Source organism: Adiantum capillus-veneris, chromosome 18, assembly GCF_014529385.1.
Source record: "Adiantum capillus-veneris isolate H3 chromosome 18, ASM1452938v2, whole genome shotgun sequence".
NCBI lineage: Eukaryota > Viridiplantae > Streptophyta > Polypodiopsida > Polypodiales > Pteridaceae > Adiantum > Adiantum capillus-veneris.
In genome coordinates this window covers 127,207,426-127,229,890 of record NC_140948.1, presented here as the reverse complement: position 1 = coordinate 127,229,890, position 22,465 = coordinate 127,207,426, and the positions used below count along the sequence as shown (strand labels likewise).

Here is a 22,465-nt window from a genome sequence, read left to right as displayed (position 1 = left end):
TCTTGTGAGTGCCATGCCAGGGATCGTCGGTTGCACCATCTCCAAATGGTTACACCACAATTCCTGACATCCCTCCCGCTTGAGACCGACACCAAGACAAAACTCCTCTTGCTCTTCGATGCCAACTCAAGGGGGTGATGAATTGGTCGATGTGCAAGTTTGACCCATCCCCTTCATCCATCGGAACATCTGCTTCATATATTTTCCTTCCCACGAGCCTCTACGAGAATTTGACGATATCCTCCTCCATGGATAATAGGTCAATATCCATAGCAAATGCCGCCACAGATTATGAAAAAGGGGGGGCCGGGCCGGACACCAGGTCTATGGGCTACGGCTTAAGCGGCTCGCACCAAAAGGTGAAAAAAACGCTTAATAGCTGAGGCCCCCCCAAAAAAAATCGATTAACAGCTGAAGCGCAAAAAAAACGATTAATAGCTCAGGCTATGGCGTTTAAGCAGAGGCTTCATGAGGCTTTCAAAGGAGCTGTAGAGAGAATTACACCAGCGCGAACTGTTTCCGCTTTCAGAGAGAAGGGCGTCTTAACTCCAGATGAGTTTGTTCTTGCAGGCGATAATCTTGTTGGCAAGTGCCCAACTTGGTCTTGGTATGCTTTTTGCCATCTATATATTTAAGATTTACTGAAAAAAAACACCTTGATGTGTCCAAGGCAAGAGCATCTTCTTTAAAAGAAGCCTCTTCAAATAACGTATTGATTCTTGTAGAAGGTGTTACCATGAAGAATGCATCAATCAGGCAATAACCTCAAATGAACAAAACTAAAGCTAGCATAATCTAGCTGGCTCCATCCAGTCCCATAGTGGGGTGTAGAATGAATGGTGTACATCGAGGAGGAGACTATAAATAGCTCTCTTGAGAATATGCCTGAGAATGGTGTACATCACGGAGGAGACTATAAATAGCTCCCATGAGAATTCTTCGAGGAGACTGCGGTTGGCAAGCAACTGTGGCCTAAGAACTGCTGAGCTAACAGATTCTTCAAGTCGTACAAGTCGTAGGCTTGGTGCATGGAGCAAGGCACAAAGATGGAATATTTACATGCTGAAGAGCAATGGGTAGCATCCCACGAGGTGGTCTTTTTGATGGCCATTCAGGTTGCTTCAACCTCCCAGAGCAGTGCAGGCAGAGACTGAAGTAGGAGGGATCGAGATGATAGAGTCCCTAGCTCTTCAAAACGCACCAATCATAGGAACTTGAGACGTTCAATGCGTACCGAGGTAGGTTTTCATGTGTCATGGATCATGTCTGCTTTGTGCAGCTTGCGGCCTTTGTGATCAAAAGAAAGGGATTGTGCATGTGTTGCGAATTGCCACACGTATGATTACTAATGCAAAAGATGTTTTGATCAAGAGGTATATGTTAAGGAATGCTTGGACTTGCCGACGATGTCGACGATGGTGAGGACGACGACGAGACGGGCTGAAATCTGAAACACTAATGGTTGAAATCTGCAAATCTTTATCTGCTGAATTCTGATTCTATGTCGGTGACCATGTCGATGGCGATGATGCGACGAGGACGCGCTGAAAACGCAGATGCTGAAAGATGCGACGATGACATGTTGAAAACGTAGATGCTGAAATCTGCGTTTTCCATGCTGAAACTGCAAACTACGCGGGATCTGATCGTGCGGCGAGGATCTGCTGCGGGAAGGTGAGATCTGCGAGGTTCGAGACTTCTGCTGCGGAGTGTCTACTGAAAATTGAAAACGTTGGTCTTTTTGTTGGTTCTGTCGCGAAGATCTGCAAAAACGCTGAGGTGCAAGGCTGATGCAAAAACGCTAGGGCTGATTCTTGTTCTGCTGTGGAAATCTGCTAACGCTGGGCTGATCTGCTGGTGCAAATTGCTAACACTAGGCTGATCTGCCTTCTGTTGCTGCCGGGTTGATCTTGTCCAAAAACGCTAGCTTGTTGTAGATGGTGCAAAACGCTAGGGTTCTGGTGGGGGTCCTGCTGAGAAGGTGCCTGTTGAGCAAAGGTACTCTTGCTGCCTCTTTTGCCAGAAAGTGCTAGCGCTAGGTTTGCTTATATATTCACTTAGTCAAATTGCCCTACCCAGTTCCCAATAAAAGTCACTTAAAAATAATAAGTGGAAATTGGCTAAAATAGGAAAAATAGGTTTAATGCACTGGAAAATGCTCCTGATGGATTCTGATGGTAATGCTGATGATCATGCTGTGTGCAACCAGAGGATATGCATCTAATCTAAGTGTCTAGACATGCACGGTCTGCGAAAAGACTCACAAAAGCACCAGAACACTTCCTAAGCTAGGCTGGCTGAACTAAACCGAACCCTTGTCATGAAGTAGCTTGTCCACTGTAAGGTGCAGTGGAATGAATGTTGAACTTTGCTCAAGATGAGTGCTCCGAATTGTCCTCAAGGGTTTCTTTTACTTACGGAAGGGAGAGCCTTCCGTTCTTTAATGAGAGAGTGCAATGAACACAAACAAAGTGAATGGACACTGTGCGTGAAAGTGCATGAGACTGAGAGATAGAGAGAGAAGAGAATACGGCACTAGAGACGTTGTAAAACCCTTCTCCGAAGGCCCCGCTCTCTATGGCGAGAGCGGTTTACTATTGATTGCACAAATCTCTACAATGCTTGAACTTGCCGACGATGTCAACGACGATGAGGACGAAGACGGGACGGGCTGAAATCTGAGAATGCTAAGGGCTGAAATCTGCAAATCTTTATCTGTTGAATTCTGACTCTATGTCGGTGACGATGTTGATGACGACGATGCGACGATGAAACGTTGAAAATGCAGATGCTGAAATCTGCGTTTTCCGGGCTGAATTTGCAAACGGCGCTGGATCTGACGGTGCGGCGAGGATCTGTTGTGGGAAGGTGAGATCTGCGAGGTTCATGACTTCTTCTGTGGGTACTGACTGCTGAAAACTGAAAACACTGGTGTTCTTGATGTCCTTGTCACGAAGGTCTGCAAAAACACTGCGGTTGATCTGCAAACCAAAAACGCTAGGGGCTGAAATTTCTCCTTATTGATGGAACTGCTAATGCTAGGGCTGATCTGTTGTTTCTAGGAGAGTTACTAGGGAACGAGTAAAACCATGCCTGGAACGCCGGAACGGCGTTCCGGCCGATCGGCAGTGCTTGGAACGTCCCGGAACGGCAGTTCGTTTCGACAGGCGGACTCAAACCGGAACGGTCGACCGGAACGGAGACGGAACGCCGGAACGGAAAAAACGACAGACTTTTCAAACATTCAAAAACGGGCAGATTTTTGAATTTTTCAAACGTCCAAAAACGGGTAGTAAGCCTTCAAAAGCTATATATGTGCCAACCCCTCACCCTTTTTCTTCACAAGCTCTCAAGCTCTCTTGCTCTAGCCTCTCAAGCTCTATTGCTCTCGAGTCTCAAGCTCTCAAGGCTCAAGCTTCAATCTCTCAAGCTACCAACTTCCAAGCTCTCAAGCTCTCAAGCTACCAAGCTCTCAAGCTCTCAACTTCTATCTTGCTCTCAAGCTCTCAAGCATCAAGCTTTCAAAGTTCAAGGCTCTCAACTTTCAAGCTCTCTCTTGCTCTCGAGTCTCAAGGCTTTAAGCCTCAAGCTCTCTCGAGTTTCATTCCAATTTCCATCATCTAGATTCATGGCCTCTTCTTCTCGTACAACCCCCTCCGTTCATGCGGGCAACACTCAATAGGCGAACGAATGGTCGTGGTGGGATGAAGTGATCTCGGAGGGCACCTTGTCGGCGGCGGGAGGTTCTTGTGCATGGGCATGCAAGCTATGCTCTTACACGCAGAAAGGGGGGCATGACAAAGTGAGGGCACACTTTCTTCGAGTGCCGGGACATGAGGTGAGATTTTGCACCAACGTAACCATCGAGAAGAGGAAGGAGCTCGAGGAAAAGGATTGGCAATTCAACCACAAAGCCAAGCCTGCACGCAAAGGTATTGATCCAAAGACCCTCATTTTCCCTTCTTCCTCTCTACCCGGTGTAGGTGTTGGTGCATCTTCACAAGGTCCAAAACGTCGCCAAAGGACCCTTGCCACCTCTTGGGACCCAAAGAAGAAGGAAGAGGTGGATGCGGCCGTGGCTCGATTCTTCTATCACGACCATATCCCATTTGTCGCGGCGAGGTATGTTCATTGTTTTATGATTTATCAATCTTCTCTCTCATTTCTTCCGTTATCGTCGGTTCCACCTTTTTGATACTAACCTCTTCTATGTTTGATCGAAATAGGTCGGAGTATTGGAAAGTCATGGTGCAACGGATAGGAGAGTATGGCACCGGCTATGTGCCGCCATCTTCAGAGGCTCTCCGAACCACTTTGCTCGATCGAGAGAAGGCTATCGTGCAGCAAGCAACCCTCAATATTCAGCGTCTTTGGGCAAAACATGGCGTTTCCCTCATTGTCGACGGGTGGAGCGATACAAGGAAGAGATCTATCCATGGTCTCATTGCATACTCGAGTGGAGAGATGTACTTTGTGCACTCTCATGATGCCACCGAGAGTGGCAAGTCTGCCGATGTCCTCTCTGTAGAGTGGACAACGGCGATAGCAACCATCGGTGAGCAACACGTGGTGGCCTTTGTCACAGATGGGGAGGCATCAAATAGGGCAGCAACAACTATTATAGAGGGCCACTATCCGCATGTGACAGTGTGCTTTTGCATGGCACACTGCTTGAACAACCTTCTAAAAGACATCGGCAAGCTAGACTGGATCTCTCCAGTCATTGCTGATGCAGTGAAGATTGTTACTTTCATCAACAATCACAACTTGGTTCGGAGTGAGTACCTCAAGAGGTCGGGCGGGAAAGTGCTTCTAAAGTATTCAGACACCCGCTTCGCATTCAACTTTCTTCTTGTGCGCAGGCTGTCTGAATGTCAAAATGCGGTCCGACAAGTCTTCATCAGTGATGAGTTCACCACCTCTCCCTACGCAAAGACAGTTGCAGGGATTTTGTGCAAGGATAAGACAGAGGATCTTGAGTTCTGGAAGGAGCTCAAGAGTCTAGACGCACAGGTAAAACCGGTGGTTCATTTGCTTGGAGTTCTGGATGGCATGGAAGGAGCTCAAGAGTCTAGACGCACAGGTAAAACCGGTGGTTCATTTGCTTCGAGTTCTGGATGGCATGGATCCTTGCATTGGCAAGATTTATGAGGCAATGGACCGCATGATTGAGCAGCTTGCACAGCTTGAGCCGAACGCAGAGCGGTATGAGGAGATCCATGCGCTTTGCAGCTCAAGGTGGAATTCATATGCCTCTCGTTTACACGGGGCAGCGTACATAGTGGATCCAGAGTTCCAAGGTGCAGGGCAAGAGACACATAGAGAAGTCATGAACCAATTTACAGAGATCTTAAACAAGATGGTTCTAGACAGAGATGGGCGACGCATTGTCAGAGATCAGTTGAGACAGTACAGAGAGATGCGGAGGTCATTTGGCAGTCTAGATGCTCAGATTGATCGCAGGAAGATAGGTTCAGTGCTATGGTGGGAGGACTATGGCTATGATGGCCCTGAGCTTCAGAGATTGGCGATCCGTATTCTCAGCCAGTCAGTTAGTACCTCATGCTTGGAGCAATTGTGGAGTACCTTTAGCCACATTGCTTCCAAGAAGAGAAATCGGCTTGGAGTGGAGAAGGCTAATGATCTTGTCTTCGTCAGCGCAAATTTGAAAATGCTTTGCAAGAGTACAGACAAACAGATAGAGCCTTTTACACAGTGGGAGATGGAGCAAGAGGCTCCTCAGGTAGGTGGAGATGCACATCCACCAACACCAGGTACTTCATCCGTGGCTGAGATCGAGCTGGACCTAGAGCTCGATGATGAGGAATGGGAGGATGTGCATGATTTACAGCCGGCTACTACGGATTGGGAGGCCTCTTAGGCTAGTGGCTCTTGAGTCTTGAGTCTTTGTCATTTATCCTTACCTTTTTGTATGGCTGCTTGAGCCTTGCCCTCTTTGCCATTTGTAGCTACTAGCATCTTTATGGTATTTGTCACCTTCAGTCTTTTGGTATTGTGGTCACTGGTTTGCCCCCCTTTGTTTTTTTTGTAGCACCTTGGCGGCCCTTGAGGCTTGTTAGCCATAATTAATTCCAAAGTGTTATCTCTGACTACTACTCTTGCAATTATTTGAGAGCATTGTGTATGGGCATTGTGTTTGCTCAATGTTGTATATGTGTTATGTACTTTGGGCGCCGCACATTCCAATCAAGTCATAATAAGGTTGAATGGTTTTCGAATCGTGTTTTTTGTGGGTATTAGAGTCAAAGGACTCTAGTACTACTTGTATTCAAACACATAACACTAAAAAAAACAATATTTGGGTGTTTTTTTAGCCTCCCATTCCGCGCCGTTTCCGTTCCGGGCCCATTCCCGTTCCCCCGTTCCGCAGGGAGGCCCATCGCCGTTCCCGTTCCGTGTTCCGGGTAACTCTGGTTTCGGGGAAATCTGCTAATGCTAGGGCTGATCTGCTGTCTACTGTCATTGGGAATCTGCAAGTGCAAAACCGTTGGCTGATCTGGTGCAAAAACGCTAGGCCTTATGGTGAGAAAACGCCAGAGTTGTCGCGGGGGTTGGTCTTGCTGAGAAGTTGCCGATTGAGCAAGGTGCTTGTCACGTGACACATCCAACCCTATGTGTCCGTGGACAAGCTACAACACGACAAGGGTTCAGTCAGTCCAGTCAGTCTAGATTTAGAGGTGATCTGGCACTTTTGTGAGTCTATTCGTAGACCATGCATGCCCAGTCACTTAGTGTAGATGCATATCCTTTGGTTGCACATAGCATGATAGTAAGCATTTACATCAGAATCCATCAGAATCCTTCAAGGGAATTTTCCAGTGCATTTAGCCTATTTCACCTATTTTTGACATTTTTCACTTATTATTTTTAAGTGACTTTTGTTGGAAAGTAGGTAGGGCAAATTGAGTAAGTTTGTATATAAGCAAACCTAGACTAGCACTAATTGGCAGAAGAGGTAGCAGGAGTTCCACCGCTCAACAGGCAACTTCTCAAGCAAGACCCCCTTGGTGGTTCCCCCTCCAAGCAAGAAGATCCATCAGCCTAGCGTTTTCTTCAACAAGCAAGCCTAGCGTTTTTGGACATCATCGCCCAGCAGACTCCAGACATTGGAGTTTTTCAGCAGATCTTCACCGCAAGAAACCCCTCAGCCCTAGCGTTAGTAAAATCCCCACATCGCCCACTTCTGGCCTAGCGTTTTCAGCAGATAAAACCTCAGCCATGCAGCGTTTTTCAGCAATGAAGCAGTCTCAGATTCAGCCCTAAAGAACATCAGTGTTCAGCCCTAAGACCTGCAGATTTTCAGCGACAAAGATCAGCAGAAATCAGCCCCAAAACCAGCGTTTTGGATTTGCAGCAGATTTCAGCCCATAGCGTTTTTGGACAGCAGATAAACGATTGCAGATTTCAGCCCTTAAGTCGGTGTCGCCATCCCCGTCGTCATCACCAACATAGCCTTGAGTTGCATCATTCACATGCATCACGAGTTTGTGCAATCAATAGTAGACGACTCTCGCCAACGAGAGTGGGGCCTTCGGAGGAGGGTTTTACAACCGTCTTGGTGTCGTATTTCTCTTCTCTCTCTATCTGTCAGTCTCATACACTTGCACGCACAGTGTCCATTCACTTTGTTGTGATCATAGTACTCTTTCATTAAGAACGGAAGGCTCTCCCTTCCATAAGAACCAAAAGGAACCTTGAGCACATTATGGAGCAGTCATCTTGAGAAAGAACAACCTTCATTCCGCTGCACCTTACATGGTATTAGAGCTTTGGCAGTGTTCTGTATCACTCAAGGAAAGAACCACAAGAATTTTTTTGCTTGTTGCGGTCGCACGAACCGAAGTTCGCTTGGGCGTGTTGATTCCTAATCGTGTTTTTGAAGAGTCTTCTTGTGCGTGACACAAGCATTGAGAATTAAGGGTTTGACAGAGTGCCACTGTCCACCTTTTTTTGGGTCATGCCGCTCATGGCGGCATAGAACCCACCTTGAAAGGTGTGGAGTGGTTCTTCTATTGGCCGAGGCTCAAAAAGGATGTGGGCGAGTTTGTTTGATATGCTAGAAGGTCAAGTTTGACAGGCATAAGGCACTAGGCCTTTTTCTACCTTTACCGGTACCTAGCCAACCATGGGAAAGTATAGCAATGGGTTTCATTTTTGATCTTCCCAAGGCTCAGAGTGGGCATGATGACATTTGGACAGCCATCGATAGATCTAATAAGGAGGCTCATTTTGTTTCGGTCAAGAAGACAATTAAGCACGATCATTTGGCTAAACTTTTTGTCTCACAAGTATTTCGACTACATGGCATGCCTTAGTCTATAGTTTTAGATAGAGATCCCCATTTTACTAGTTTGTTTTGAAGGGCAATTTGGGAGAATATTAATACGAATTTACAATTCTCGTCCTCTTTCCACCCATAGACGGATGGGCAGTCGGAGATTGCAAATTTAGTGGCTCTAGACTGTTGAAGTCATACATCTCTGATCAGAAGGCTCACTGGGAGAAGTATTTGCCTTTGATGGAGTTTGCCTACAACAACCCGGTACATACATCTACGGGGAAGGCGCCATTTTGAGATCATTGAGGGTGCTAAGAAGGTTCCACCTATTCCAAGCACCAAGGATAAGATTTTGAAGCAGATGAGTATGATCTAGATCTGGATACTTCTTTTGCCAAGGTGCACGAGGCTCTTGAGAAGTCTCAAGCACGACAGAAGAAGGCAGTGGATAAGCCAAAAGGTTAAGGAGCAACTTTTCCCAAAGTTGAGTATGTGATACTGTGGCCCTTTCCGGATTCGGGAAAAGATAAATGATGTATCCTTCAGAGTGAAGTTAGCAAGTACTTGGAAGATTCATAATGTATTTCATGTGAGTCTATTGAGACCTTTCGAAGGTGAGATGCCAGTGGACAAGGAGCCAAAGTAGCACAACCCAAAGTGGAAGAGAGAGGATATTCTTATTTGAAAATAGGCCTTAGGGCGCAAGGATAGAAAGGAAAGGGAATTAGCTAGTAGATTAGAGAATTCCCCAGATCCAGATGGTGGTGCCAAGGACAGGGTTCCAGCATGGCTACCAATAGGTCAAAGGGCATAGGAATAGAACAGAAAGGTAAGCTAGGTCCACCGGATAATTTGGTCGAGGGTACTTTTTGGCCCTCGATGCAAAGTCGATGAAGGAAGAGAGTCTCGCAAAATTCTCTTCAGAGTGCTGTACCTTGAAGCTTTTGGGCTATTAGCAGTGTCTATGCCAAAAGTTACCGATGAATCAGCAAGGTTGAATTTGGTGCGGTGCGGACTGCATAAGAGGGGAGCCACTCCACTCCTTTGCCATAGATTGCCTAGATTGAATAAAGTCACTAATTTCTCTTTGAGATTTTATAGTACTGACGGGTTGACAATATTTTGCGGAATGACTTTATGAACTGTGTGCACTGAATTGGAACTTTCCTTGATTTAATTGAAAACATGTGCTCTTTTGTTGGTAGAGACATGTAGAGAAAGATGAAATGTCTGCAACATTTTGTCTAATGAATAATCTGAACTTAGTGTATGCCGACATCTGTTAGAGATTGGTGAGATCTGGATGTGATGATTAAGTGAATGAAATTTTAGTGCATCAAGATGTCTATCTGGATGAGATGATTGGATACTGTTGCGAGTGCATCAAGAGTTCCAGAAGTATGAGATGGCTGCATAGTGATCTAGGGGCATCAAGAGTTTTGGACGGAATGAGATGGCTAGATTGAGTGATTGAAACACAAGTGTTGAGTGTGATTTGTGAACTGCATGCTATGTGGATGTTTTGTCTTGTGAGGATGGTCATGGGCATGATTTGCTTGATTAAAATGTGAAATGAAAGGATATGAATCTGGTAGTAACAAGATTTAGTAGATCAAGACATCTGTGAAAAGATCAATGTGGTCTGGATGTGATTACTAAATGGTTACCATGATCAGGGTTTGTATCTGAGACCCTCGATTAAAATGTGATTGATGTCTTTGTAGAAATGCTGGATTGGTAGAGGCTGGTGCATGAGTATATAGAGTCAGTGTCTACTGCAGAAAGTTTGTCTTTTGGGTGTTTTTGCAGGCGTAATCGAGGGCATTTACAATTCTTAATGTCACAATATGATGATGTGGCATGACAAACTGTAAGAGAAATGGCCAAATGGACAAGAGAAACTGAACTGACTAACTTGAAGAACTTATTAAGTTATGAAGCACTGGTCGTGGGGTCCAAAACCCTAAAAGGCAAGCTTGGACTTTGGGAGAGACTTCCGTAGTTCGTGCTAACATGCTGACGTGGCAAGCCGTACGGATTTTTGCATTTTGCGTTGCTGGTGCCATGTGGCAGGTTGTATAGATTTCCGCGATTTGCGTTGGACTGGTGATGTGGCAGCTTTAGCGCTAGCTTTTGGGACCATACACTTTTGTGTTAAAGTGCTTTGATCTGATGCTTTTGGGGCTCTACGTTTGGGCATCCCTTGTAAGAATAAAAGAGCCCTTAGGCCTCTCACTCTGATGAGCATCTGGGCGCAGAGTCTGAGAGGAGAGGACCCTTGAATGTTGTACCTTAAAGAAATACCAAAAGGGGCGCCAATCTTTGGGGCGAGTGCTTTTGGGCACGAAACTCCGCCGTGCCGTGTCGACTCTCTCTCTTTCTCTATTAAAGTTCAGTGATTTTGAAGTTTTTGATCGTGTGTTGCTATTGATTTCTCGCTTGGAGTGTCCAAGCCTGTTACATAAATCCGTGCCAAGTTTGTTGTTTTTGTGTTTCTATGGTGGTCTCTTGGGTGGGCATTTTCTATGTGATCCCTTGACACTTCCCAAGGGATCACATGCTTTTGTTTTGTTTTAGAAGGTTCCTTTTGATGTGGTTTGCGGTTTTGATTTTGAGTGTTGAGCACTATTGGGAGGCATTTCTATAGAAATTGTTTGCCCAACAATGGGAGAGAGAGAGAGAGAGAGAGAGAGAGAGAGAGAGAGAATGTGCTCAAAGACTTGTGGGGGTAAACTATGCCATCACAATAGAGATACAAGGCTTACATAATTTGCCAATATGGGGGTGGCACCCCCTCCCCTATGTAGGGGTGAACTCTAGGCGCTCAACTCCCCCAAAATACCCTACGACCCATAATTGAGGGGAATATATAAGGTCATTGACCAAGAAATAGGGGTCCAATAAAAACCCAACAAGTGGCAATCTGGACAAAATCTGAGAAAATCCCCCATGATGCTTAGACTTTAGAAAAGCCTCACAAGTCCGGGCACAACTAGAAAGAAGCCTTTTCTCACTAGATCTAGATGGGAAACCAAGGAGATGTGTGGTGTTGGTGTGTGGGAGCATATATTAGTACCTAGTTCTGCACCCACTATTGGGCACCGACGACGTTAGTGGAGATATGGTAGTATTAAGTCAATACTATGCATGATGGAGCTGATGGTTATTTTGTCTTGTGGATGACTACCATGAGTCTATATATTTCAATTTCCTTTAATGGTGAATCTGTGCTTATCCTAGATTCATCTAGGTATGTTTTTAAGTCATATAACGGACATGCAGACTTTACACTTGTGAAGATTTCATCCGAGTTATGACCAATTGTTATGGTGTTAATTCTTTCTGGTGCGTATGCCCTATCAACTACCTTGTTTTTGTGCTAATTTTTCCAAATTAATGCTCTTTAAGTGCTAGGCTTCATTATGGCCGGCTCTGCCCTGCATCTCTAGAGTTATGACAGAAACTCAGTATGTAGCTCTTTGTATTGATGTATGCTTGCGCGTGTGTGTAGAAGCATATATTAGTACCTAGTTCTACACCCACTATTGGGCACTGACGATGTTAGTGGGGATGTCGTAGTATTTAGTCAATACTATGCATGATGGAGCTGATGATTATTTTGTCTTGTGCATGGCTACTTTGAGTCTATACCTTGCACTTTCCTTTAAAGGTGATTCTGGGCTTATCCTGGATTCATTTTGGTATATCTTGAAGTTCTTTTTTCTTTTGTTTAGGGAGGCTGGAGATCCTAACAAGCGCAAGGGTTTTCTACCACCAGAAAAACAGTACTTGATCACCAGAAATGGTATTGCTGACTTTCCACACATTAAATGTTTGAGTCAGAGTTTGGAATTGGCTGCACAGTCTCAAGCATATGGATGCTTAAGCATACATTCAACATCAATTCAGCCTGTCTTAGAATTTGGTTGTATAAGCTGTCACCAAATATCTAGCATGATTTTAGCATCAATTTGAATGGGCTATTCGTAATTGTGGAGAAGGAAAAATACTTGTCTTGTATAATTTGTTGTCTTGCAGTTCCTTGTCTCAGAAGGGCATCTTCTATAGAAGAGGATTACGAAGCTGCCGGTGGCGAGGTTTTACTTGAGAATGATGACGACAATGGTTGGCTCGCAACCCATGGCAAACCAGGTAGGCTACATCTTTTCTCTTTAAGTATACTTGGTACTTTCAGTAACGTATTTGTACGAGCTTTAAATCTATCTGGTGTGATTGGAATTTTTCCTTTTTATATGTTGCAGGTGATCAGAAACTTGAAGAGATTACCCCATCAATCACCGAAGACCGTGATCCAAACAATAAAACTATGGTAGCAAATGACATGGCCAAAGATGAGGACGATGAAGATGTTCCAGACATGTCAGACTATATTGAAAATGATGATGCAAGTGGATCTTTTGTTATATGCATGCATATAAGTTTTTGGCAATGGGTTTTACTCATATTGTGGATACTCTGTTTTCGTTTACACTTTTTGTGATCTGATTCACTTCAAGGTTTTTTTTTTTCCCGAGAAAAAGATCCTTCTATTAGTTAATGAAAACTGCCCATAGGGCTACAACCACCTTTGCAAGAGAGGGCTACAACAAACATGATGGGGAGACTCTCCCAATAACAACATATATACAATGAGGCTAAATCAAGAGATGGGAGGAGGGAAGAGCCACACAGGTGGACGGTAGTGCCATCTGAGCACACCCTGGACAGTGGTGTAGAAAGGCCCAGGGCGCCAGAGTCGAAGGAAAGCCTCGCGGCGCTCCTGCATGCAGTCGGAGCTGCCCTGTAGTCCCTCAAGCTGTCCTCTGAGAGTATGGATCAGCTCTAGCCAAAAGTCACGAACAGTCTCTGCTGGCGGCACAGGCCGAGCCTCAAAGATGCGGAAACAGCGGGCCCGCCAGATGAACCAGAGTGTCAGGCCACTAATGAGCTCCCAACACTCCGCTCTCTCACTGCACCACTCCTGTGGAGTAAGCTCTGTAGCAGGCTGGAGTGTAGGTCGCCCCCCCTGTATCACTATCATCCTGTTGGTGGAAGATAGCTCAAACTGAAGTGCCGGGCCCGTGAGAGTGGACCAAGCTGCTGCCCCCCAAGTGTACTGTCTAGCCGTGGAGAGAGTAGGCATCAGCCGAAGAACTCGTAGCCACACCTGCTGGGCCGAAGGATAGTCCCAAAGAGAGTGACGCTGACTCTCCACCAAGTGGTCACAGGCTGCACATGCGGCCGAGAGACCACTATGCACTAGCCAACTCCCTGCTGCTGTAGCTGTGTGTGCGACCAGCCACTGAAACAAGGTGACGTGCCTCTGCTGTCTGGAGTCCCCCAGCCTCTCCCAAAAGGCTACCAAGAACTCGACTGTGAGGCCCTCCTCCTGCCAATGACGTGCTGCAGCGGGGCGGGCCTCTCTGTGTGCTGTAAGTATATGACGTCCAAGCCGAACAGTGTACTGAAAGAAAGGGAGTCCTGGGTGGTCTGCAGAAGAGAAGGGGTCCCTCCATAGCCACTCACCAGGATCCCACTGCACTCGTGCCAGTGGACAACACTCCCAAGCCCAAAGCCTCCAGTGTCCAGTCTCAAGAGCTGCTGGGTCAGGGTCTATGATGCAAGTCCTCCCACAGATGCCCACAACTCGGATCCTCTGGAAACAACACTCTGCCACTTGCGGGGCCTCTACTGCAACTCGCTGTAGTCGTCCCCCACCCTGAAGCTTGAAGAAAAGGGCTGGGACAGTCTTTGAGCAGGCCCTGACTGAAATGAGAACCTCCAGTCGTGTGAAGGCTCCCATCCACTGGGGTGCTACTGCCTGGAGAGGCGTGAGCCACTTAGCTGGAACTGACTCTGAGATGTCCTGACACATGCTCTGCACTCCTCTCATGCCCTGTAGCTGGAGACCCTGCACCTCCTTTGACAAACCTGTGAACTCTAGCCAGTCACCTAGAGAGCGCGCTGGACCTGCTGCCATGGGACCCCAGGAAACATGAGGCCGACTACCAACAAAGTGGCCTCTCTGAGTGCTAACCATGGGGTTCTAGACGAGGGGCTGCCGTAGGCGCTCCTCCGTGCACGTTGGCTGTCTCTGCTCCAGGCCACGCCGTAAGAGCTCCCAAGATCGAAGCAAACTCACAGCGAAGCGGTCCTCCAGTCTCCTGCTGAAACCAACTCTGCGCATCTCTGTAAAGATCCATGTGGTCGAAGGTTGCCAAGGGCCTCCTGACTGAGGCACCCTGGCACGAAACCTCTGCAGCAAGAACTCCTTCCAGGGCTCCTCACCTGGAAGAAGTCCTTGAACTATGAACTTCCCAAGAAGGGCTCTGCTCTGCTGTGCTGGATCAATGATCCCAAGCCCTCCCTGAGAACAAGGAAGCGTGATGACCTGCCAAGCCACCTTGGCTCGGGCTATTTGAGTGTCACGTCCTGACCAAAGGAAGTTCCTGATTAGCCTCTCTACCTGGATGATACAAGAACTCGAGAAGATCCAGCAGGAAGTGATGTACCACATAGTCGCCAACAACACCTGGTTGGCAACTACTACTCTACCAGCCAAAGAAAGTCGTGCTGAGCTCCAGTGTAACAACTTTCTCCTGATGGACAGGAGAAGGGGAGCAATCTGCTGCTCGGGAGACAAGTCCAGACCAACCTGACAACCCAAGTACCGAACTGCAGTCCCTGGGGGAATCCACCTGAAACCCTCTCCTGGCATCCAATCTGGCATAGGAGCACTACCAACCGAGAAAGCCACTGTCTTTCTCCAGTTGATCAGTGCGCCCGATGCACAACAGAAGGTCTCCAAAGCCTGCTCACAACTGTGAAGATTGGCCTCCTGGCCATCCAAGTACAAGGTTGAGTCATCGGCAAACTCAGCGTCCAGTAGCTCATCTCCCCGAATAGGGAGTGCTAAGCCCCGTAGACCAACCTGCTGTGACACCAAAAATCTGCTCATCGCCTCCGCATAGAACAGAAAGAGAAAGGGGGCAAGAGGACAACCCTCTCTGACTGAGCGAGTAAGCATGAAGCGGTCACCTCTACCTCCTGCCAAAAGCACCTGACTGTGAGCCTGTCTGTACAGGGCTGACACCCCTCTGATCTAAGCATCTGAGAAGCCCATCCTGCACAGAGTGCCCTCTAGAAAGTCCCAGTCAACTCTGTCGTATGCCTTCTCAAAATCGAGAAGAAGAATCACGAGGTCCTCACCACGGAGCCGTGCCAGGGCAGAAGCCTCCGAGAAAGTAAAGATGTTGTCAAGGATACTGCGTTCCTTGACACAACCTGTTTGAGTCCCATGTATAAGGCACTCTAAAAGTGGCTGAATCCTCAAACTCAGAGCCTTGGCAAGAATTTTGTAGGTTGAGTTGAGGATGTTGATGGGGCGCCACTGTCGAATATCATCCCAGGAGCCACCCTCCTTGGGGAATGAGGTAGATCAAGCCCTCACTCATGCTGTTAGGCATCACTCCTGTGTGTAGAATGTACCGAAAAGCACTACAGAGATCTGGGCGAGGCAGGTCCCAGTACTCTAAGAAAAAGCTGGGAGTCAACCCATCCTCACCTGGATAGCTACCACGGGGGAGGGCCCTAAGAGCCGTGTGCAGCTCCTCCAGCTGGAGTGGCATCTCTAGCCTATAGTGCATCTCCTTAGTCACAAGACATGGCATCTGTGCCCAAACCTGCTCCCTGCATGCATCGTGCCGCTCTGATTGGGGCTCAACCGACAGTAACTCACGGTAAAAGTCAGTAGCAACTGCACGCATATCCTCGGGCTCACAAGCAACTGACCCATCGAGCCTCCTCAACTGACTGACCTTGGCATGCGAGTGCCGAGGTCCCACTTTCTCAAAAAAAGCACCAGCCACTCTGTCACCCACCTGAGTCCACTGAGATGCCTGTCGGTGGAAGGCAAACTCATGACGCCTCTCCTCTGTGCTAGCAAGCTCCTGTCGAGCCTGCTGTAACTGCTCCTCCAACCATGGACTGTCTCGATGCTGCTCCTGCATCCTCTGTAGTGAAGCAATGCCTCGTCTGAGACGCTACTCCGCCTCTCTTGCTGCAGCCCGGCGAGCCAGAGACTCCTGAAGAAAAAAGTGGCTAAGCTGAGCTAGGCCTGAGGACACTTTGTCTGCAGGTGAATCCTGGCTGTCCATGCCCTCTGTCCAGAGAGCCTCTACCCTCTCTCTGATGAGTCCAACAAGACCCTCTCTGGGATGTGAAGCATCGTGCTCCCACTCCTCTGCCTGTTTTCCGCTGTGAGGATCACTGGTGCATGGTCCGAGAAGGAGGTCCCTGCCAGGATGCCCACTGATCCCCCCAAGTCATTGAAGTGGTCACTAGTGTAGAAGCGATCTATCCGCGATAGATTCACTCCTCCCACTCTGCGGTCCGATCTAGAGAAGGCAAGACTGTCTGGGGGCCTCACAAAACCAGAGTGCTACCATGTATCCGAGACCCTCAAAGTCATACACAACCTCTACCAAGCTACCAACTTGATTCCATGCACAGTAGCATGGCTGCCACCAATCCTGCAAGAAGGGTCCTTCAACATGTTGAAGTCCCTTCCTATACACCAATGATCGGCCTGCGGCAAAGACTCAACAATCTGTGACCAAAACTCTGCACGAGCACTGGCCACATTGGGCGGATAGATGTTCAGGAAACCCACAAGGCCACCCTGAACCTGCATAGTAATCCATTGAGCTCTGCCTGGCACAATAATCCCTCTGCCCACAATGGCCTGCTGCAATGAGTCCGCAATAGTCATACATACCCCACCCTGGATGCCTCCAAGTCCAAAAGCAGCTGACCAAAAGGTATCATATCGTCGACGCAAAATCTGACCACATCGCCGAATGCGGCTCTCACACAGATGGTTCTCCTGAAGCATAAGGAGATCAATCTCTCCTCCCACAAGGCAACGCTGAAGGTCCTGACGCAATCGGCCCCGCTGTCGCTGAAACTGGGGCCCACCTAGTCCCTGCACGTTCCATGAGACGATGCTCATGGGGAGCGAGAGAGAACAGATGCTGCCGCAACAGCAAGACGGGCTATCTTCGAGGCTGGCTTGGATGGGGAGTAATCCGCATCCGAGCGTCCTCTAGATAGGCGTGACTGCAGTGAGTGCCTAGCCCAAGCCCAAGCAAAGCGAGCCGTGCGTAAAGCAACCTCCCTTGTCCAGGAGTCCTGATGAATGTATACATAGCAAGGCAAACACTGCGTATCAGGAAAGAAGTACACCACAATGTGCCTACATCCTGCTGAGTCTGGGGGTGTCACCGCAGACTTGGCCAATGGCCACAAAGTCTGCAGCATATCTATAACTCTAAGTTCTCCCATCTGGTGAGAGAACTCTAGGACCTGTGTATGCAACCATCCCAACACTGAGTCGAGGGACCACTCTGTCTCGGCCCTACCACAGAGGGGGAAGGAGAAACCAATTGCTGAGTCCAAGGTCTCTGTCTCCCTAGCGGCAAGGAACAAAGCATGGACCCTGAAGCAGGCTGCCGCGTGGTCTGCTGCGGAATCGCCGAGAAAGCGAGTGAACCCGTAGTCGAAGAAGTCCCAGCGGCGTCGGATGTCAATGCTCGTCAGACGACGATGGATAGTTGCATGGGAAGATGTCTGAATCTGCAAAGGGGCCGTAAGAAGGGATGACCCTCTCTCGCTAGGCGACTTGTGGCAAAGGCGCTGCCAAGAGATCTCCTACCCGCTGGAGAAGAACCTGTCTCGTGAGTCGATTGTGGAACTGGAGCAGGAGGGGGGAGAGAAGGAGTTGGGGGGAGCGGAGGAGAAGAGGGGCAGGATGGGGCGACAGAGGTAGAGGGGCGAGGTGGAGAGGCGACGGGAGCAGAAGGCGGGGGGGGAGGATGAGGAAGAGGGGGGGAACTCTTGGGGGGGAGAGGTTGTCGAGGGTGAAGCGAGGTGGGGGCTGGCGCAGGGATCTCCTCCTGTTCAAGAGGACCAAAGTGGTTTCCCGTGGGAACCCACTGCTGCTGAGGGCCACTGTGAGTGCCAGGTTGACGCTGTGGCCCTTGGCATCGTCGACCACTGGCTTGCTGCCACCCCTCCTCCGCTAGAGCCCCAGGCTCGGAGGGTGGCTCTGCATGTGTGCGCTGTGCCGTTGACTGTGGCTGTGGGCCAGCCCTGGTAGGCTAGGGCTGAGGCTGTGGTGCAGGTCGCGGCCTCCTCCGTGGATAGGCCTTCGCTAGATGGCCCATCTGTCGGCAAATGAAGCACTGGTTCGGGAGGCCCGAGTACTCCACACTCTGTCTAAACCAACCCCCACTCACCCGAGGCAAAAGGATAACCTTCGGGAGGGTGTGGGTATCTCTGACCAAAACTCAAACTGAGGGAATGCCAGCCGTCTTGGCAGCTATTGATGCTGCCGTACGAGGTGTCTCCAGGACAGTCCGAATGGCGGAGCCGATCCTAGAAAGAAGTGGTAAGTACTCCCTCTGTAAACCCGGAAAGCAGACTGAGATGGGGAGGTCTGCCTTCTCTACTAGAACATCCGAAGCCGGGTCAAAACCATGTCACCACTGTCGAAAGTGGGCACGTGATGCTCGGATGGCCAGTGGACTCATAGCTATGACCTTGGACGCCATCTCGGGCCGAACTGCAGGGAGCTGTCGAGGTGAAAGAAGCGGGCGGGCGAACGGGCCGAGAGGGGGGGGGGGGGGCAGCGGGCTGGGGCAAGCGGGAGGGTAGCGCAGTTGGCGCAGGGGAGAGGGCAGCGGGGGCTGAGGGCGGGCGGGGGGGGAGGGAGGCAGCCAGCGGGAGGGGGCAGCGAGGAGGGGATAGGGCGAGGGGAGCGGTGACGGGCGGGGCTGGAGCGAGGGGGAAAGAATGTGGGGGCGGGCAGCCAAGAGGCAGCGCAGGGGGAGGGGACGGGACAGCAGCAGCAGCGAGCTCGCGAAGTGGGTAGAGAGATACTTCTTTTCGATTCACTTCAATGTTTTCAATGCTGTCATTGTTATTAAGCTCTAATCTATTTTGGAAAATGCTATTTTATAAGTTTCTCCCCTCTTCTCGTTTTGACGAAGTCTTTCAACAGTTGTTAGCTCATAGCGTGCTCTGGATTAATAAGCCATGTTCAATCATTCTTATTTGAAAAGACAATATGAAGCCTCATGTTTTGCCCTCATTGGCTAGAAGGCTATGAGGATATTTGAAGGTCTTCCTGTTCGAACGGTTGGGCGCTAATTAATTGAAGGGATAATTCATTCACAGGCAACATTGGAGCCATCTTACTTCACAGCTCAAGAACCTGATGAGGATAACATTCTTCGGACAAGAACATATGATGTCAGCATAACGTAGGTGATCGACTTTATTTTTCTGATTCAGTAGCGTGGTAAAGCGAAATAAAAGGTCCGAAGTAACATATCCTCGTTTATTTTTGGGCCAGGTATGATAAATATTATCAAACCCCTCGTGTTTGGTTGACAGGTTATGACGAGGTAAGGTGGTTTGCTTGATGTGATGTCATTTGTATCTATTTTTGAAAATGCTTTGGGTTTATGCATCTTAGGCTTGGTATCTTTATGCATTTCTGTATTGCTGGGTACCTTTAATGACTTGTATCACGCTTCTTTGGTTTGCAGTCCCGAATGCCACTACAAGCTGAGCTGATCTTGGAGGATGTCAGCCAAGATCATGCCCGCAAAACGGTATATTGTAGAGTAGCATGAGGCATGTAGGGTCTTCAGAACTAGTGCTTTTTTATTTGATACTTTTCTCTACAGGTCACTATAGAGGATCATCCACATATGGCTGGCAAGCACGCTTCTGTCCATCCCTGTAGACATGGAGCTGTCATGAAAAAAATAATTGATGTATTATTGAGCCGTGGAGTGGAACCAGCAATCGACAAGTATGGATTCTTTGTTCAAACATACAAAGCTTTCTACTTAACAATTGCCTTTAAAAATGCAATAAGACTATTTTCTACTCTCTCATCTCTTAAATAATTACATACTTAGAACAAGAGCACAATGGTGAAAGGAATGTAGAGGCAAAAAGGAAAGAGAGAGAGAGAGAGAGAGAGAGAGAGAGAGAGAGAGAGAGAGAGAGAGAGAGAGATGATATATTAACGTCTTCAGAAGGCCAAAATGACCTATGAGACCAAGCTGTTACAACATAGTGAATCTGATACCATGTACGGAATAAAAAAGAACTGAAACAAAAAATAAAACTACTACAAACTGGGACTGTATGGATGTGCCAGCTAATACAAAAGGTGCCCAATACAATGTGTAGTACAATTTGGGGGGGGGGGGGGGGGGGGGCGCATATCGTAGAGATCCATCCCGATCTGCACTATGGAAGTCTAGAAAGTATGGCTTGAATCCTCTGCTATAGTCTCCGTCGATACTGTGTAGCTCCTCTCCTCAATTGCAGTCGTCTAGATCTCCCTAGCTCCAATGCTCGGTCTATGAGATTGCCAGTAATGGTAGTATGAGTGCGGGCAGAGCTTTGCAATGGTGGCTGCTCCTCTGGCTGCTACTATGGGTGTCCAATATCTAGTGTAAAGAAATCTGTAATCTGTCTCTGGGACTGTCTCTCTCCAGCTCTCCTCAGTAAAGTGTCTCTATGCCTGTGTAGCTCAAGTAGCCTAGATAGAGGCCCAAAACCCTCTCTAAATAGATAATGAAAACGGCCTCGTATCTCATAGTACATTGTGCAATGGCATATGTTATGTAACTTTGTCTTTTGGCTCTAGATGACATAAGCAGCATATGATGGTATCCCTTTGAATCTGCCAGTTTCAATCTCGAGCTGATGTGAGGATGTCCGTATCTGGCCAATGGGACAACGCAAACCATGAGTAAGATGTGTGTCCATATAGCTAGGTCGAATCACAAACCCATCCCTTGTGAGGTGGAGAAGATGCTCTCTATAGAAATCCATCTTCGTCCCCAACTCCTGTACCGGCTCTATCCATGTCCTCTTCATGTCCAGCTGGATCAGATCCTGACGAATGAGTCTATTAATCTCCACCCGTGTTAGAGACATCAAGGGTCCTTGTAGAGAGTGGCAGCCTATCCATGGTGAAGCCATGTGTCTGAAACCATGATGTCATCTTTGCATACCAGCATGATGTATCCCCCTGTAGAGCTAACTGTCTGGAGGATTCTAGGGCCAACCTGGCATATCTATCTCTGGTTATATCCCATAGGCTGTGTACAAAGGAGACTGATCTGGTAAGCGCCTCAATCTCCATAGGGAAGGCAGCTAACTCCGCTCGAATGATATCATGCAGTACGGAGCCCTTGGCTCTAATCAGCTGAGGGATCATAGATACCAAGGGCCTCTCCATATGTCTTCAGCCATCCTGGCCTACAGAAGGTCCCCAAACCTGCACCCCATATAGCATAGTAGAGGCAACCAAAGTATCAAAGAGTCGTAACTTTGTCCTAGGTTCCTGGAACTGAACCTGCGAACACATTCTCTCCAATCCTCCCAAAGCCGCATAAGCTCTATTCAGTCTAGTCTCTGCTGCTCTTCTCAAAAGAAAATCTCGGCCCAATAAAGAGTACCCCCAAGTAAGTGTATACATTTGTATACTCCACAATTTCCGGACCATATGTGAAAGTAGGTGCTGATCTCGTGATCCAATGTGGCGTGGTGTTAAACACCATAACCTTGGTTTTACCAAGGTTTACACACAATCCACTATCCTCTGCAAAACTGTGTAGTGCATCCAAATGTCGTTGCATACCCTCTGGTGAGTCAGATATCAACACAATATCATTAGTATATAACAACAATGGGATCCATGTCCCTACCGGCTGGGCACCTCTGTCACCCTCTCTGTCAATGTAATTAGACACCTCATCAACATACATACCAAATAGAGTAGGAGACAATGGGCAGCCTTGTTTCACCCCGATAGTAAAGTGAACTAAATCAGATATTCCTTCTGGAGTGCGTACATGTCCCATCACTGATTTGTACATAGCCATAATCCCCAAAAATCAACTCTATGGGAAGCCCCATCTCCTGTAGTCTGCGCATCAATCGAGCTCTTGGTACCATGTCAAATTCTTTGCAGAAATCGACAAAGCTACAATAAATTCGTCTCCCATGTGACCTGCCCTCCTCAATGATAGCTCTGAGTGCCAGAATATGATCAAGAGTGGAGAAACCCCTCTTGAAAAA

General features: G+C 48.0%; 1 protein-coding gene across 2 annotated transcripts in view; it reads left to right on the top strand.

The window, feature by feature from the left end:
- The first annotated feature begins 325 nt into the window (after positions 1-325).
- Positions 326-22,465, top strand: part of LOC147436380 (autophagy-related protein 3-like) — a 64,458-nt gene continuing 42,318 nt past the window's right edge. Inside the window, exons 1-8 of one of the 2 annotated variants that reach the window (XM_086489294.1) lie at positions 326-607; positions 12,034-12,104; positions 12,338-12,451; positions 12,562-12,704; positions 19,535-19,620; positions 19,713-19,764; positions 19,909-19,974; positions 20,050-20,300. In XM_086489294.1, coding sequence (XP_086345420.1) covers positions 447-607; positions 12,034-12,104; positions 12,338-12,451; positions 12,562-12,704; positions 19,535-19,620; positions 19,713-19,764; positions 19,909-19,974; positions 20,050-20,274 — 918 coding nt within the window. In that variant the 5' untranslated portion in view covers positions 326-446 and the 3' untranslated portion in view covers positions 20,275-20,300. Of the gene's footprint in view, positions 608-12,033; positions 12,105-12,337; positions 12,452-12,561; positions 12,705-19,534; positions 19,621-19,712; positions 19,765-19,908; positions 19,975-20,049; positions 20,301-22,465 lie in introns of those variants that run through there. The other variant, XM_086489295.1, reaches the window with a different exon arrangement.